The sequence below is a fragment of the Uloborus diversus genome, chromosome 8 (genome assembly GCF_026930045.1).
Source record: "Uloborus diversus isolate 005 chromosome 8, Udiv.v.3.1, whole genome shotgun sequence".
In the NCBI taxonomy this organism is placed as follows: domain Eukaryota; kingdom Metazoa; phylum Arthropoda; class Arachnida; order Araneae; family Uloboridae; genus Uloborus; species Uloborus diversus.
Window position 1 is genome coordinate 3,045,799 of NC_072738.1, and position 17,157 is coordinate 3,062,955.

Consider the following 17,157-nt stretch of genomic DNA (forward strand, 5'->3'; position numbering starts at 1 on the left):
CCATAAATGAATCTAGCAGGGGAGAAGGGAAAATAACGATGGAATTTTGATACACGCTTTTTATAATATAACTAGTGCCTTATTCATTTATTGCATTCTCTAAAATAAAATAAGGGAAAACAAAATAGTTATCATGGAAACAACAAAGAGAAAAGAAAATATTTTCATTTCGTTCAGGAATGTAAAAGCAAAATGGTAAGCTCAAAACTTTGTTGTGAATGAACTAATCAATTAATTTTTGCTGTGAGAATATAGATCGAATATACTTTAGATTTAAAAAATGTTGCTGTGAGTAAATTTTCATTTTTACAAAACTAAGGCTTAATAATAGAGAGGCAAATGTGCACATCTGTAGCAAATCAACTAACACCCCTATAAACTAATAGATACGTCCATTTCCACCTATAAACCGATTATCAGCCTTTCCATGTAATCAATGGTCAAACAGTAAAAGTTTTTTTTCTGGCTCCATGTTTTTTTTTTTTTGCTTATTCTATCAATTTCAGTGACTAAAAGTAGTACTTTTGACTGAAAGAATCATCCCCATTAGTTTTTTTCTCTCAGTTGAATTTTTAAACATAAATAACATAGTTAAAAAGTATTTACAATCAAAACAATGCTTTGTTTTTAGATTGATTGTTTCTGATTTTAATGGAATTTTTAAAACAAGAACTTTTTAGTGTATCAAAACTTTGCTGATGGGCTTGTGGGGGGGGGGGGGGCAGAATTGATAGCAATGCAAAGATAATTCTTTGCTGCCTGCAGCAAGAAAGCCTGGTCCCTGTGACTTTGAAGTAATATTGTTTACTAAATGAAAAAAAAAAGAGCTGACGTCTGTTGAACAAGGTTTTAGTGAAAATAATTTCAATTAATTGAGGTTTGACTGTATAAGTAAATATGTTGTGCAGATCTATGTTAGGTTTCGATAAAATATTGTTTTCTATTTTGCAGTTTTACGCATGACATGTAGGCTAAATATTCTTTGAGCATTTTGTAAATTGTGGTTAATAATCCTAATAAATAGTTCACTTATTCATAAAGACCTCTCAGTAGAAAAGTCAAGTATTTTGCATAATTAAAACACAACAAATATATATAGTTTACTTTTAGAAATTATTAATAATTTTTAATTCTACTGAGTAGAACAAAAATAAAGTAGTTTCAATTCATTTCAAACATCAAAAATTATTATTGCAACAGTAAAAAGTTCTTTGAAAGAGAGGCATAAACATTTTCCAGAATAGTTTCAATAAAAATATAGTTTATATTGATTTAAATTAATTACATCATAAATACAAATAATAAATTAGTATAACATAATTGAAAAAATATATATTTTTTGAATTTTAAACACATAAACATATTTAACAACTATATTATTGAAAAAATTTTATCTTCAATATAACTCATAGTATATGAGAAAATTCGAAGACAGTACTATAATTTAGATAATTTAAAAACATCATGAACAATGACCTTTTAAAGTTGGCAGAATTAAAATGTAAAACATACTATTTAGCACCATAAATAAAACTAAAATTTGAGTACTTAAAATACACCACCAGTGCCCTGGCTTTAGGGCGGTAACTTACTATAAAATTTGAGTATTTTACATTTAGCAAAGAATATAGTAAGTATTTAAATCATAAAGAAAAACAATAGATAAAATATTTTACATTGTTTACAGAGGTGTGCACAGAAATTTTGGGGCCCATCACGAATGACTTTAACAGGCCCCCCTCCATATCGTTTTCCCACACATCCCTACACATATTTCATCCCTCATTTAAAAATCTTGGGCCCCCTTCAGCTGGAGCCTGGGCCAACAGGTGACCTCTCCCTATGCACACCCCTGGTTATATACAGCATACATATACTCAATAAACCAAATGAAACATACAATTAATATAAATGATTGAAAATTATTTAGTCTAAATTAATAATCATAATGTACATTATCAACAAAATTGAGATAAATAGATTGAAATTTTAATATTAATTAAGATAATGAATTTGTACGATTTCATGCAATTTTTTTTAAAAACAATGTAATTTACAATTCAAGATGACTTGCAAAGCTAAAATATACAATAAAAACTTAAAAACAGCTTTTAATGACTCAAAGAAGAACTATGTCAGATAACATTAAGCTCTTTAAGAACAGATACAAATATCACATATTTTGGTTAAATATAAAAACATTATGATTTAAAATAAAATTAATAACTTTTTTGCAAGCATTGTCAAAGAAAAACAATAAAATGTGTTAAAACTCATGAAATTTGAATTGCATAAATGTATTTGGAGACCCAAAAAAGAAAATAATGAAACAGGCATGAAATTCACGCTTTTCTTAACGAGGAGAAACAAAATAAATGTACGAAAAGAAAATTCCCTTACAATCAGTTAAATGAAAATTTTAAGACTATCTTTTATTTTAACTGAAAATCAAATATTCCCTCAGCATTACTAAAAAGTAAGTAGATACATCCATCAAAATGAAATTTGTACTTCATAATTGATATTATATTGAAAGAAATCAAAACAAAGAACAGCTTTGTCAAAGATCTGCTAACATGCTCAACATAATATAATAACTATTTTACGGACACTGCTAGATAAAATGTCAATTAAGTGAATTCCTTTTTCCTCCCCCCCCCCACCCACAAAACTCTTAAGAAATTTTGAATAATTTCAACTATTAAATATGTCTATTAAAATGGGTTATTAAGAAAATGTTGCAGTGCTAAAACTTAACAGGAATGTTAGTTAAACGTTAATAATTTATTTGTTTATTAAATATGAAATGAGGTTGAAGAAGGAAGCAAACAGTTATTCCGAACAACAACAAAATTTTGAGTAATTAAATCCTAATATATATTTTTTCTTGAAAATTCCATTGAAATAATTTCAGACACTAATTCTTATTTTAACAGCAATAAAAATCATACTTTCTGTAATGTAATATAATGCAATACCAATAAAGCTCAAAACAAGTAAGTATGATATGCAATTATATTCAGGACATTCAGAAAATTTCCCTTGAAAATTTATAAAATGTACGAAGTTAATACAAACAGTAAGACTTGATAAGGAGCCTTTGTTGAACAAATGAGGTCTAAGTAGTTTTGTACACTGCCTTTTATTCATCCATCAGTTTTTAATGACATTGCTTTATATATAGGCTAGATATTTTGACTTCATTTTATGAATCATATCTTTTTCTGCTTAATTCAAGCCCTTTCTCAAAATAATCAGTTTTCAATCATTCTAGCAACTGGCATAAGCCCTTAGTCTTAAATACCATAAGGAAAATTCCGAATTTTGCAATACCATGGAACTACACTTCTAATAACATTAAAATTTCATGCCTGCTTCACTTTTATCTTTAATGGAATCCATATAACGCTAAAATGAGTGCACCCCTATAAAAATATATTATTTCATTAACAACACAACTTGTGCCCAATTCTTCAGTCATTCAGTCAGGCATGAGAGTGATTTCCAGCATTCCCCGATTGCTTTCATTAAATCTGAAGAAGAAAAGAGAAAAACTATTGCAACAAAACAGGAACGAAGAGAAGTCTGTTAAAAGCCAAAATCACACAAGTCAAACACATTCATGAAATACATAAGGGGTTTATGATTTCTGAAGGTAGCAATAGCTTGTCCGGTCATAATCAATCAGGGTTGGCAAGTTTCTGCCGAGGCAGTTAAAACCACTGGTAGAAACCGGTTAAAACCGGCATGGCAAAAACCACTTTCTGCCACATTTGCGGCAGAAACTGGCAAAAACTCATAAAATGAAAAAAAATTAAATTATTGACATGCATGGAAAAATAATGATTAACCAAAGCACAATTTAATTACAATATTACCACAATTTAAAATCAAATGTTACATTGTTTGGATCCTGCAATTGCTTCTTAGAAAAGGTGGTTTCTAAAATCTAAACAGTTTCTCAATGTAATATGTACAAATGAGAAACTTTAGAATATTCCTGCAACAGAAGAGCTAGCAGGCAATGCATGAAGGAACAAGCAATGTTGGTGAAACTTTCATCTATTGTATATTTTTTTTAACTGGTCCACCATGTAGTAACTGGGGTAGTGGGAGAAATTCAGCTGGAAAAATAAGTTTCGTTAAATAGGGCCAGTTTGTTTTGCAAAGCTGTTGCATTAGATACAAAATCTATGTTAATACTGACAGGTAAAATTCTGGCACTTTCTTCTTGAAGCACGTGATAATTTTTATCACAAACAATTTTAGATAAAGCATATAAGTAAGTAAATTAAAATCAGAAATGACTTTTATTTTGTATGTCGCTCCTCTTTCCTGAGCACCTATATGATTTTTCGTCCTTTGTTAGATTAATCCAAACATTACGAGCATCTGCAATTGAAAAGTTCCCTTCTCAAACTAAATCAAGAGCATTAGCGCAGGATTTTATTTTTTTAAATGATAAAATGAAGTTTAATTTTTTAGTTTACTTAAACGAATATCATTTAGCAATCACTTAAGTAATTAAAAATGCTTTCAAGTTTTTGCCAGTTTCTGCCGGTTTTTACCGGTTATAACCAGTTTCTGCCACTGGCACGGCAAAAACTAGTTTCTGCCGGCAGAAAGCCAACCCTGTAATCAATAAATTCATACATTTCAAAAAAGGCATAATTTTATACTCTTTAAATTAAATAAAAGTAAAATAGTTGCTCATGTATATGTTATATGTATCTGAAAATATAATTAAAGAAGCACTTTTGCTTTTAGTAAACTTTCTGTGAATTGTTTCTGTCAGAATTGTAGGTCAATTTTTCCAAGTCTGTCACCAGACATAGTCAATCAATTTCAGATACACGTAATCAGTTCTGAAACTTAGTTACATTAATTAGGTTTTGTGTCGCTTTAACTAGGAGCATAATCGTTTCATACTTTTAGCTTATTTGAATTGAAATAAAAGCAACCTAATTAGGCAAATTGTCAAATCTGTTACCAGTAATACTTGACCGGTAATGGATTTGACAGAAACAGCCAAATATCTTCCAAAGCCTATATGCTGAAAGGGATCTAAAAGAAAAGGGACTAAAAAACGACTTAATTTAAACTTTTAAAGGCTAAAATTAGGGATTCTCTAATTATTTGGCAGGCCACTTTGCTAATTATTCATAATCAGTTAATTTTTATTGATTGGCTCAAAGCTATTTTTTAATTAAAAATGACTGTGCCTTAGAACAAAAAATAATTCTGAGCGAATTTATCCCACCTGTTGACAGTTTTGAACTCTAACTGTCAAGCTTCCTTTCGATTCAATGTTTAGAAATACTCATGATGTTAGTGGTAGGATGAACACATAAATGTTGTTTCCAGAAAAAAAAAGAAAAGGAAATGAATATTGCCCCCCACCCCCCCTCACCACTTTGATCTCAGTCAAAAGGCCGAGAAGTGATAATGCAAATGAATACAAGCAACGATAAAATTAAAAATTTTTAAAACCCTCGACTGAGTCGCAACTGCAGAATCAAGAGGGAAAATTGAAAATCCTTTTAAAAGCCTTTACATTATTAAAAATCAATGTCGAGTATTTCATTTACTATTAAATAGAAACTGGCAACAGATAAAACTTTGAAATCATTGCATTTCATTTCCTTGTCAGCCAACAATGAATTTGGTTATCAATCGTGTGAGTAAAGGCTTAGCCGTAAGTAAAATCTGCTTCAAAAAAACGTTATAATTCGAATTCTATGAAACATGGAAGTTCCAAACTCATTCTCTCAGACGCAGAAAAAAAATCTCTTTATTTTAGTATTAAATTTTAAAATTTTTAACTATGTTTTCACTGCAAAAAATCACAAAAAACCTTTTAGAGGTTTTTAATCAATATCTTGGTTAATTAATGTCATCCAAAGATGCAAACTAGCTAAGAACACTCTCGATCAACACTCCTTTTGAACAAAAAAAAAAAGTTTTCAAAATCGGTCCATCCCTTTAGGCGCTAGAGTGCCACAGACAGACACACAGACACGTCAAACAACCCCCTTCCTTTGTGTGTAGAGGGATAAAAAGAGTTTACAAGGAAAATTAAAAATGAAACTGATTTTTTTTTAAGGGAGTGAAGAGGAACCAGACTTTAAGCAAATTGAGACTAATAAAATAATAGTTTAAAAAACTAAAAAAACACGCTTTCGTAGCAAAATGAACTAAAAAGTGAAAAATAATCTTTGAATGATAGTAGTTGACCAATCACTTAATTTCAATGTAATACAAAAAAGCTTGGGGGGGGGGGGGGTGCTGTCTATTTACATTTTTGCTTGGACAACAAATGGAAGAAATTCATGACAACTGATAAGAAGCCCCCACGCTTTTTTATATTACATTGAAATTTAGTGATTGGTCAACTACTATCATCCAAAGATTAGTTTTCACTTTTTAGTTCATTTTGCTACGAAAGCGTGTTTTTTTAGTTTTTTAAACTATTATTTTATTTTCTTCTTTTTAATTTAACTTGTTTTACGAAAAAATATTCATTTCAACATTGTTCACAATCTTTTATATTCATGAAATTTGCCCAAAAAAAGTTAATCCAGCTCAGTCATCGATGTATGTGTGCGGAAATCATATCTTCATTAATTTGAAAATTTGAGATGCATTTGAATAAAAGTTTTGTTCAACAATGGTCTGATCAGCAATGAATTTCCAATTGAAGGCTCACCTAAATTTTGGCATGAAATTATTTAAAAACAATTATATTTCATGTTCTAATTACCTCGGAACATTGGAAAAATTTTGTCTGATGCAGAAAAATGAAAGGTTTTTGTAGATATTTTTAAATAATTTTTGCGAGCATTTTTTAATGTATTTTATTAAAATTTTCCTTTTTCACATTGTTGGATTTATGCCAAAATATTGATTAAAATTGGAGGAAACTAACAATTAAAAGAGTTAATTAATTAATTTGATTGTAGAATATTGCATTGTCATCGGGTCTGAGGTCGCGTGCCAAATTTCAAAAGAATCCGATCGCAGGATGTGGGCGAAATTTGAGCTGCAAGATTCCGTTACAAGATACATACATACATACATACATACATACATACATACAGGTGAAGCTAATAAAAGCGTGTTAAAAAGGGACTTGGGGGGGGGGAGAGACCAGTTGGGATCCTTGCATAAAATTGAGAACTCACCCATATCCAGCCTTCTTGAGGAAAGCGATGACGGACGGAAGAATTTTGGGGCCGCGCATGCTGTGAATGCCCTGGCCTGTGATGACAGACACAACCTGAGGGGTTGTCTGCTGCCTCCTCCTCAACTCCAGCTTACGGTCCCTGAGGAACTTTTCCAGGGCAGGGATGGCCTCCTGTACATACAGGCCATGCAGGTCCAGGACCAGAGATGAGCCATTGCTCCTGGGGGAAGGAAAAGGTAAAATACAGTCAATATATATAACAGGGATGAAAAACTTGTGGCCCGTGAAGTCTGCATCTTATTAGAATGAAGTATCTTATCTTGCATGAATACCTAATAAATTAAATACATATATATTATATATATATATATATATATATATATATATATATATATATATATATATAAATTAGAGACGTACCGAGTAGCCGAGTACCGAGTACTCGGCCTTTCACTACTCGGCCGAGTTATCAAGTACCAATTATGTTTTAAGAAGAACCACCGACACATATGTGATGAATTTTGAACTTATTGGAATAGTAGTATAGACTCCTTGTCCATACAATAGTTTTTAAAACTAAATTCCTGCTGAAATTTAATTGCGCATTATATATACAATTTTGTTTGTGTCAAAAATTTTACAAAAAAATTATTTTTAAAATTAAAAATAAATAAATAAAAGGTATGATTAATCAAGTTGCAATTAAAACAAATTACAGTAAAATCCCTCTAATGCGGACACGAACGGGACAAATTTTTTTGTCCACATTCTGCAATATAGAGGTGTCCGCAGGACAGGGGTTTAATAATGTTATTTGCATTGCAACTGGGGAATTAAAAATTGTCTGCATAAGAGGGGTGTCCGTAAGGAGGGGTTTCACTGTATACCAATCAATTATAGTTCTAGTCCGCCAAACATAAATAATTTTTAAAATCCGATAAAACAAATGTGCAGGAACACTGCAGACACGTGTTTCTGCCTCCCCCCCCCCCCCCCCCCCCGTTACAAGGAACGTCTTTTTCAGTGCATAACATGTGAGCTAAAGAATGTAAAGACATTCAACAAAAAAATCTGACTTTTGTTGGATGCCTTTAAATCTACGAGCTCCCATTTTGTGCATTGAAAAAGGAATTCCGTGTAACGCCAAAACACGTGTCTGCAGAGTTTCTGCACTGTACTTTTAACCTTGTTTTATTTCCTTTTATTTTTTAAGCATAGGTATTTTTACATTTTTTATAACTAATTTTTGTTTGTGGCAAAAATCCATTTTTAATATAAAAATTCCATATTTTCCATACTTACCTTTTTTGCATAATTTTTAATAAATAAGTTTTATTAACTTAGGGGACATTAAAATGAAGATTTATTCTATTAAAGCATTACAAACTTCATTATTCCCAAAATTTAAATTTGACTTATAAATTTTAATTGTAAATGATTGCAGAATATAATGCTTGCTCTTTTTTTTTATAAATTTTAGTATATGTCTTGGACAATATTCAATTTTTTGCAACTACTCGGTATTGGTCGAGTATCTGATCAGAATTTGGCCGAGTACCAAGTAGTTACCGAGTACTCGGTACGTCTCTAATATAAATTTTGTATATATATATGTAATATGAAAAATCCTTTGCTAGGCCTTTTCCATATTAAGTTCTATTCACTTATATGTCAGCTCGTATGAGTCACAGACATTATTTATTACACACTTAAATGCTTCTCATACCATATCTGGCTATGTTCTAGGCTCAGATGAGATTCTCCTTAAAGTACCTACCAGACACATTTTTCCCTCCAGACTTAAGCCAGCCTCTGTCTGCTGTGCAAAACCCAATAATATTTCGTTATTGCAATCTGCTCCTCCTATTAGATCACGTGAGATCACATGATCAAGAGATAATTATCTGTAATCTTTTAATGATATTCCCTATATAAAAATCGTGGCACAACTAAACAAGTTGGTTAGTTAAAAGAAGTTCCTGCTGGTATATTCTATGTAAAAATAAAGATGTTGTAAATGTAGCGTTGTCCTCTTCCTACGTGGTAGATTATCACGGCACAACACTGCAACTTGCGAAAATTAAGATTTGTAATAAGAACCGAGTGGCGGTTCTTACATATATATTTATATATAAAATATTTTCAACATTGAAGATTTTTTTAAAAAAGAGATGAGGATAGACTTTTCTGATTAGAGGATTTTAGGAAATTGTAAGATTTAGATGATCAAAACTCTATATAGTAATCATTTTTGTGCTACACAAGCCAGACAGATTATTACATGACACACTTTTAAACCAAAAAATTGCATAAAGGCAACAGAAATAATATGTAAAAGAGGAACTTCTCTATACTTGTAACAAACATTTTCCATTCACCTAAATTATCTTCTCATTTGCTGTCATCTCTTTAAAATTAAAAATAAAGAAGCATAATTTTTGCTTAGAAATTCAAAACTACAACAGCTCAAAAGACTTTAATTTTTAACTTAAAAGTTATGCATGAAATTGCACCCAAAACTTACTCCTCCTCCCTTCTACAAGCACTTTTATTCTGTTCCCAAATATTTGCTTAATTCTTCTTTGATCTCATTATTGTCAAGTGGGTGTAGTAATTAACATGTCCATTTAGTAAAGGATTGTAGCTTTGTTTATAATCATAGACAAAACTGGTCAACGAAAAAGAAAAAAAACTTTTTTTCCTGATTATTTTATCTTTTTACTTTACTCAACAATGTAAAAGTATATAAAGCTTATTGATTACTTTTTGTCACGTCATGGTAAAGATACATCTTTTATTTTTGCACTTGATAGTTATTTTTGTTTGTAACCTTTATGGTTTTAAACAAGCTGTCAAGTATTGTTAAATTGTGTAATTATTTTTAACTACACAAGTTAACATTACTTATAGCAATGACTGCTTACTTAAAACTTAAAACCATAAAAAATGTAATAAATAAAAGTGTAGGATCAATTTTTCCAAAATTTCATGCAAAGCATAAAATTATCCTACCTTTGCTTTGATATCACCTCTGATGCCCTTTTATTAGCTTCCTTTAATTTCTGTCCATGCTCATCTCCCTACAGAAAAAAAAAAATCAAAACAAAATACAAACAAGTCAAAACATTTAAATTATGCAGCTGTGGGCAGGTAAATGGCTGTGTCTGCATAATTAATCACTAATCATGAGTTTTACTGATATTTGAAAGAAATGCATTTTTTATTCCAAACAATAGGGAAGTGTTAGAATAAGACGTGGTTCATTCAGCCAAAACCAAACAGGCCAGCTTGTTCCACAAAGCTAAAGTACAATCGAAGACAAATATGCAAAAAAAAAAATGAATGAGAAATTCGCCCTTTTTACCCGTTACTTGCCCATGGCAGTATGCCTCTCAAAACGTTAACAATAATATATTTTACAAATATACAAATTTTAAAAATTTCATTAAAAAATGGTTTGATAAGCAGTTGCTTTATTTTCAAAACTTTTTGGTTAATTTAGCTCTAGCGACATTGCGCCTGATTTTGAAAGTGTACTTCTTACTTGGGAGTTCCCCGAAAAAGGATTTAGTTTTATCGGCATTTAGTTAGGTTACCATTGCAATGCCCCTATAAAGGTAATGCAAGGTCAGGGTTGCCACTTAATTCTGAGGAACAAGTTCCCTGTGTCTTCCCTTTATGAATATGCAGCATTACAAACAAGAGAACACTGATATTCAACAAAGAACATAAATATCCTGATAGTTTCATCACAGATGGAAAAAAAAAAGAGTAAATAAATGAAAATAATGGGAAACAAAGAAGGATTCATTATAACTGAAATAATAGCACAATGATTGAATTTATTTAACTTTTTATTTATAAAAAAAAGACTTCTCTTTACCATTCACTACTTGAACCTTAAGATAAAAAATGCAAAATTTAAGCAGAAAATTAATTAATCACTAATTTTATGCTCTCTATATAAAAGAAGCACGGAATTCAAAGTGCATGTCAAATAAAACAATTAATAGTTGTTGCTTTTATGATAAGGCAATCTTTACTTTAAAAAAAAAAAAATTAAAAGTAAACACTTGCCATTTTTTAAATTTTATAATTACTTTTTTTCTTTAAATTTTTTTTTTTTTTTTTTTTTTGACGGTTTATATATTTTGAGCATTGATTTTTGTAATATAAATTAAAAAAAAAAAAAAAATAGAAATTTCCCGCACTTTCCAGGTTTTTAAGGAAATTTTCAAAATTCCATAGATTTTCCCTGTTTATTTTATTTATTTATTTTTTTGTTGTTGTTTTTTGAATTTCTTGTATTTTTCCTATTTCGTCAGATTTTCTTATGGCGTGGCAACCCTGAAGGTAATACAGTGCTAAAAGCTTCCACTTTTCCTCAATATCCCGATTTTCAAAAAATGTTTTTTTATTTTGCAAAAGTGTGTTATTACATAGGATCCCCTCCCCATACACTGTGAAAAAGTTTAAATTTAGAAAAGTGCCTTGCCCAGGCCCGTCATATAAAAATACTTTAGAGGGGAGGAGAGCAAAAGGTATTACTTATTGGGTTTTACAGGAAGAAATAACTTCTTCTGCCTTTATATAGGAGTTTAGTAAGACCTCATTTGGAGTATGCTATTCAGTTTTGGTCGCCTTACCTGAAGAAAGATATTTTTGTATTGGAAAGGGTTCAAAGAAGGGTAACTAAATTAGTAAGGGGACTCTCAGATTTAGATTATGATACCAGACTTAATAGGCTTAATATGTATAGCCTGGAGAAAAGGAGGATCAGATGGGACACAATCCAGTTGTTTAAATTTATCAAAATGAATGAATATTAATGGATTAAGTTTTTGCACCGAAAGCAGGACTAGGGGTCATTGTTTTAAGCTATTCAAATCTCAGGCTGACCTGGAAATTAGGAAAAACTACTACTTTAGTAGGGTCTTGGGCACTTGGAACAACTTACCTGGAGAGGGGGTAATGAGCAAGGGGGTGGATAGCTTTAAGAGGGCCATTGATCTTCATTGGGGACTAATTGACTAGGACCAGCCTAGCTGGGCCCAGAGCCTGTTGCTGGTCGTCATATTTGTATTTGTATTTGTATTATTATTGGTACTAAAATCTGAGAGGGGGAGGGCAATTTACCTGAAACTTGATCTCCCAAATGAGACTTGCTGCCCACCTTCTGGTTGGAGCTGGATACACCCTTTCACAAAGTCGTTTTTAGTCTGTGTTTTTTTTAGTTGATAACTAAACACTGAAGTAAAAGCTCAGTCAGAAATTGAAACAACTGTGAATGATAAACATTTAACCTCCAAGAAAATGCATTCTTGGTCATCCACAGTTGCGTGTATTATTAAAAGTAAGCAATTTTCACAATAAGTCGGAGTACAGATTCTGGAATTCTTATGAAAATGGGAACAGTAGACATTGCTTGACTATAGTCAACAACTGATTACACCAAAATTCAAAATCTCTGTAACCCTCCAGACCTAACAAATCATACAACTCAGGGCCGTATGCAAGGGGGTGTTTTGTAGGGTTCAAATCCCCTCCGAAATTTTTCATCCAAAGACATGCTTTCCATTATATATTTATCTATATTTTTGTGACAAAATAATATTGCTGTTATTATTATTATTTCAATTTAATTTGAAATGAATTTTGTATGCCTGAAAAATTGTACAAACTCATTGTGTGTTTATGGTAGTTATTGAGAAATTCATTTATTATGTAACAATATGACATTTGGTGAGAACATCCCCTCCTTCCATTTAGATAATCTATTGTAACGAAAATCAAATACAAATACAAATACAAATGTGACGACCAGCAACAGGCTCTGGGCCCAGCTAGGCTGGTCCTAGTCAATTAATTAGTCCCCAATGAAGATCAATGGCCCTCTTAAAGCTATCCACTCCCTTGCTCATTACTGCCTCTTCCGGTAAGCTATTCCAAGTGCCCACGACCCTGCTAAAGTAGTAGTTTTTCCTGATTTCCAAGTTAGCCTGAGATTTAAATAGCTTAAAACAATGACCCCTTGTCCTGCTTTCCCTGCAAAAATTTAATCCATTTACATCTTTCATTTTGATAAATTTAAATAATTGAATCATGTCCCCTCTGACTCTCCTTTGCTCCAGGCTATACATGTTAAGCCTATTAAGTCTGGTATCATAGTCTAAATCTGAGAGTCCCCTTACTAATTTAGTTACCCTTCTTTGAACCCTTTCCAATACAAAAATATCTTTCTTCAGATAAGGCGACCAAAACTGCACAGCATACTCCAAATGAGGTCTTACTAAAGTCCTATATAAAGGCAGAAAAACCTTCTTAGATTTGTTTGAAATAGATCTATTGATGAACCCGAGCATATTGTTGGCTTTGTTACTAGTAATACTGCACTGTTGACTAAACTTGAAGTCCTGATTTATAAAGACACCCAGATCCATAACATTTTCTGCCTGATTTATGACTGAACCCTGTAAACGATATCTCATACGCTTATTTCCATGACCTAAGTGTAGCACTTGACATTTCCCTACATTAACTGCCATACCCCATTTATCTGCCCACTTATGATCTAAATCCTCTTGCAGCTGCTTTACTTGTTCTTCATTTTCGACAATCCCCATAACTTTTACATCGTCAGCAAAACAATTCATGCTTCCAGAAATATTTTCATTGATGTCATTCATAAATATAATAAACAAAAGAGGCCCTAAAACTGATCCCTGAGGAACCCCACTTAAAACATCACTCCAATTAGAATGATTTCCCCTCACAACTACTCTTTGCTTCCTACCAGTAAGCCAATTTCTAACCCAAAGTAAAGTTTTTCCTCCTATTCCAATGTCAGCTAACAACATGTTCAATAGAATATACATGAAACCAAATTCGATAGACCGTATAAATGTTTCAAAAAATGTGTTTGCTGAAACCCCCTCCAAAACAAAAGTGTGGTTAAGGCTGTGATACAACTGATGTTAGTCAGATGTTCCAACTCAAGCTGTAACCTAGAGTCTTAAAAACTAAAATGATTTTTGAAAAGATATAAATAAGTAAGCACAAGAGTTTTACAGACAAGACATTTTGATCTTGAAAGCATTTTACAATTTTAAATTTTTCAATACACTATTATACACCAAACATTATTAATTAACTAAACATTTCTTATTTAACAATTCATAACATATCTAATAACTCTTGGTATTGTGGCGAAACTTGAATTTCCATGCATGTGAAGATAGACTATTTTCTCAGCTTTGCTAATAAGGAATAATTAATTCCAATTGGGTGAGTGGGAGGGAAATGGGGAAGATAACACAAGATTAATTGTATGGAGTATTTAATATCTATTACAATAAAAATTCAGTCACACATTTGACTGTGGAATGTATCCTCAGTTTAATTTTAAAATGAAATAGCTGGAGGACACTATACCACTGAAGATTCAAATTGCTGAAATTACATTAACCAATGACAAGTATTTTTTGAATAGACTATTAATTTTTAACTTTTTGAAATATATGCAATGCTAATTTAAAGGTATTCTGTTTCCCCCTGAAAAGTCCAACTTGAGAAGGCCTAGAGAAAGAAAGTAGTGCTACCTGGGTACTTCCAGGACAAAAATTAAACACATCTAACTATTACAGAATCAATCAAAACTGCTGTTACCGAATTTGGCTAAGAGTAAAAGCACAACATAGATTTTTTTTTAAAAATATTTTATGTCACACACAGTAATAATATAAATAACTATTGTTAATTAGTGATAATAAATTGATGCAGGGATACTATAATTTTTCAAATTGCACATATTTAATGACATTTTGCAAAATTATTATTTTAAATATAGTCTAAGTAACTAAAGCAACTGTTACTTTTATCATCAGTAGCTAACTCAGAATTTCAGTTATAGTAGTGGTGATATTTCTGGGTTATTTCACAGAAGGTAATTCTTTTACTTAAAAAATAAATGCAGACAATGCATTATTTTTCACACAGTTTAAAAGCAATATTTATAATTCCCATGACAATGATGAATGGATAAATGACATGGGAAAAGTTATGAAGGTGTCAAAGAGTCCTGTTCAGATTTATGCTGAGAGCATTGGAAACTAAAAATACATATATTTTTCACTCAGATAATCTGCAAATTCAAATATTTAGTCACATTTATAGATAAACTGAAGTAAGTAAAATAATTTGTTTCAAGTGTAGTTTTGGGTCACTTTTACAGTCCTTATGCAATTGGGTTTCATAGCAGTTGCAACATTGCATATATTCACCATTTTGTTTACTGCACATTTAACAAAAGAAGTTCAAATTTGTAACATGCTAAGAAATCTGCATCTGCCAGAGAAAGCTTACCGAAAATTCAACCTTTTGCAGACAATTTTACGGAAAAAAAACCTACATAAATAAAACAGAGAATACATGTGTATGTGTTTCTTGTGTGTGTGTATGTATGTTCCCCATACAAATCCAGTTTTCGTCGGATCTTGAACAAATTTGACAGGGAGGTACTTGGGCACCCAAGAGGGCGTAGGGAGGTTTTCAAACACCAAAAAATAACCAAAACGTTTGAATTTTAATTTTAGGACCCAAAAATAGCATTAAATGGCTCTTTCTACCCACTTGAAATAATTATCGGATTTCTTTGATTCAGGTCCCATTCAAAAGCTTCGCGAAAAACATCCATAGAGTTCCTTCATTTCCTTTGAATTTCAAAAAAATAAATAAATAAAAGGCTGCAAAATCACCAGGAAATATTAAAACGCACTGCTAAGCCTAATGGAACAGAACTTTTAAATTGGAAAATTATCGTTTGCTCCATCTCATTTTAAATTAGCGTTCAGAAGGATGCCACTTTTTTTTTTTTCGGTTGTGACTAAATAAAATTTTGTTTTTGTATTGAGGTATAAATTTCCTCTTTTGATTATTATTTGGCGATTTATCTTCTTTCCTTTTTTAAGGATTTTAGTGGTCTTTATGGAGGCTTGCGTTTAATTTTTTCGGGAACTTTTGATTTGCTGTTTTCTTTCTTTGAGAATGATTATTTTGATGGGAAATCTTGTAGTATTTTTTTCTCTCTAATTTAAGCCTGATTGTTGAACATGCGTCACTTGACAAAACTTTTATTTTCGAGGTAGACCGTGCAAAGCCGGGAAGTGCAGCCAGTTAATAAATAAAAATAAGAGAGCAACCTGTTGCGCATAGAAAGAAGCAACATCCTTCATTCCCTTGCAATAAGCAGCCTGTGCTTTCTTGATGCACTCCTGGCGCTGATGATAGTGGTGGGTGGCTATTTCTCTCAGCTCTGCTGCTTCAGGGGGCATGGAAGGAGGGACGTCAGAAAAGGCGATGTCTTCCATCGAGTCCAAGCTGTTTTCTTTGAATACCCAGTCGCTCCAGTCACCAAGGGCCTGAAAGAGAAAATGTACTTTTTTTAAAATCTTTGAAAGGCGTCCCTCGTATAACACAGTTAATTCATTCCGTGTAGTATCGAAACCCCGTTGTTCAAGACTTTTTTTAAAAATAACTATTTAACTTTTTTTTTTACACTAATTAATCATGTACATAGTAAAAATCATGTCAATATGTATTGTGTTGTATCAAAACCGTGTTATACCCGGGCCGGATTTAGGGGAGGGCAGGCGGGGCTACTGCCCCGGGGCCTCCACAACAAAGGGGCCCCCACAATAAAATTTTTACAAAATATCCTAACTTTCACGGGTCGAAAATATCGGATATATACATATACTATATCATAATATTCGGATATATATCAAAGTATCGGATATTTTCGAAAATATGATGATCTTTTTGAAACCTAATTAGGGACCTCCACTCCTTCGTTGCCCCGGGGCCTCCACACTTCCAAATCGGGCCCTGGTTATACCAAACTTAGAAATAATGTAAATCAAGGGATGTGTACCGTGTTGTGTTGAAACCAAGTTTCACAAAAACAAAGTAAAGTATTA

At 31.8% G+C, this 17,157-nt stretch overlaps 1 protein-coding gene across 1 annotated transcript in view; it reads right to left on the reverse strand.

Annotated features, from left to right (window-relative positions):
* Window positions 1–3,481: 3,481 nt before the first annotated feature.
* Window positions 3,482–17,157, reverse strand: part of LOC129227870 (NEDD4-binding protein 2-like) — a 59,739-nt gene continuing 46,063 nt past the window's right edge. The window contains exons 8-11 of the mRNA XM_054862490.1: window positions 16,381–16,599; window positions 10,196–10,263; window positions 7,182–7,403; window positions 3,482–3,533 (exon numbers count right to left, since the gene is read on the reverse strand). Of these exons, the coding sequence (XP_054718465.1) occupies window positions 3,482–3,533; window positions 7,182–7,403; window positions 10,196–10,263; window positions 16,381–16,599 (561 nt within the window). The remainder of the gene's footprint in view (window positions 3,534–7,181; window positions 7,404–10,195; window positions 10,264–16,380; window positions 16,600–17,157) is intronic.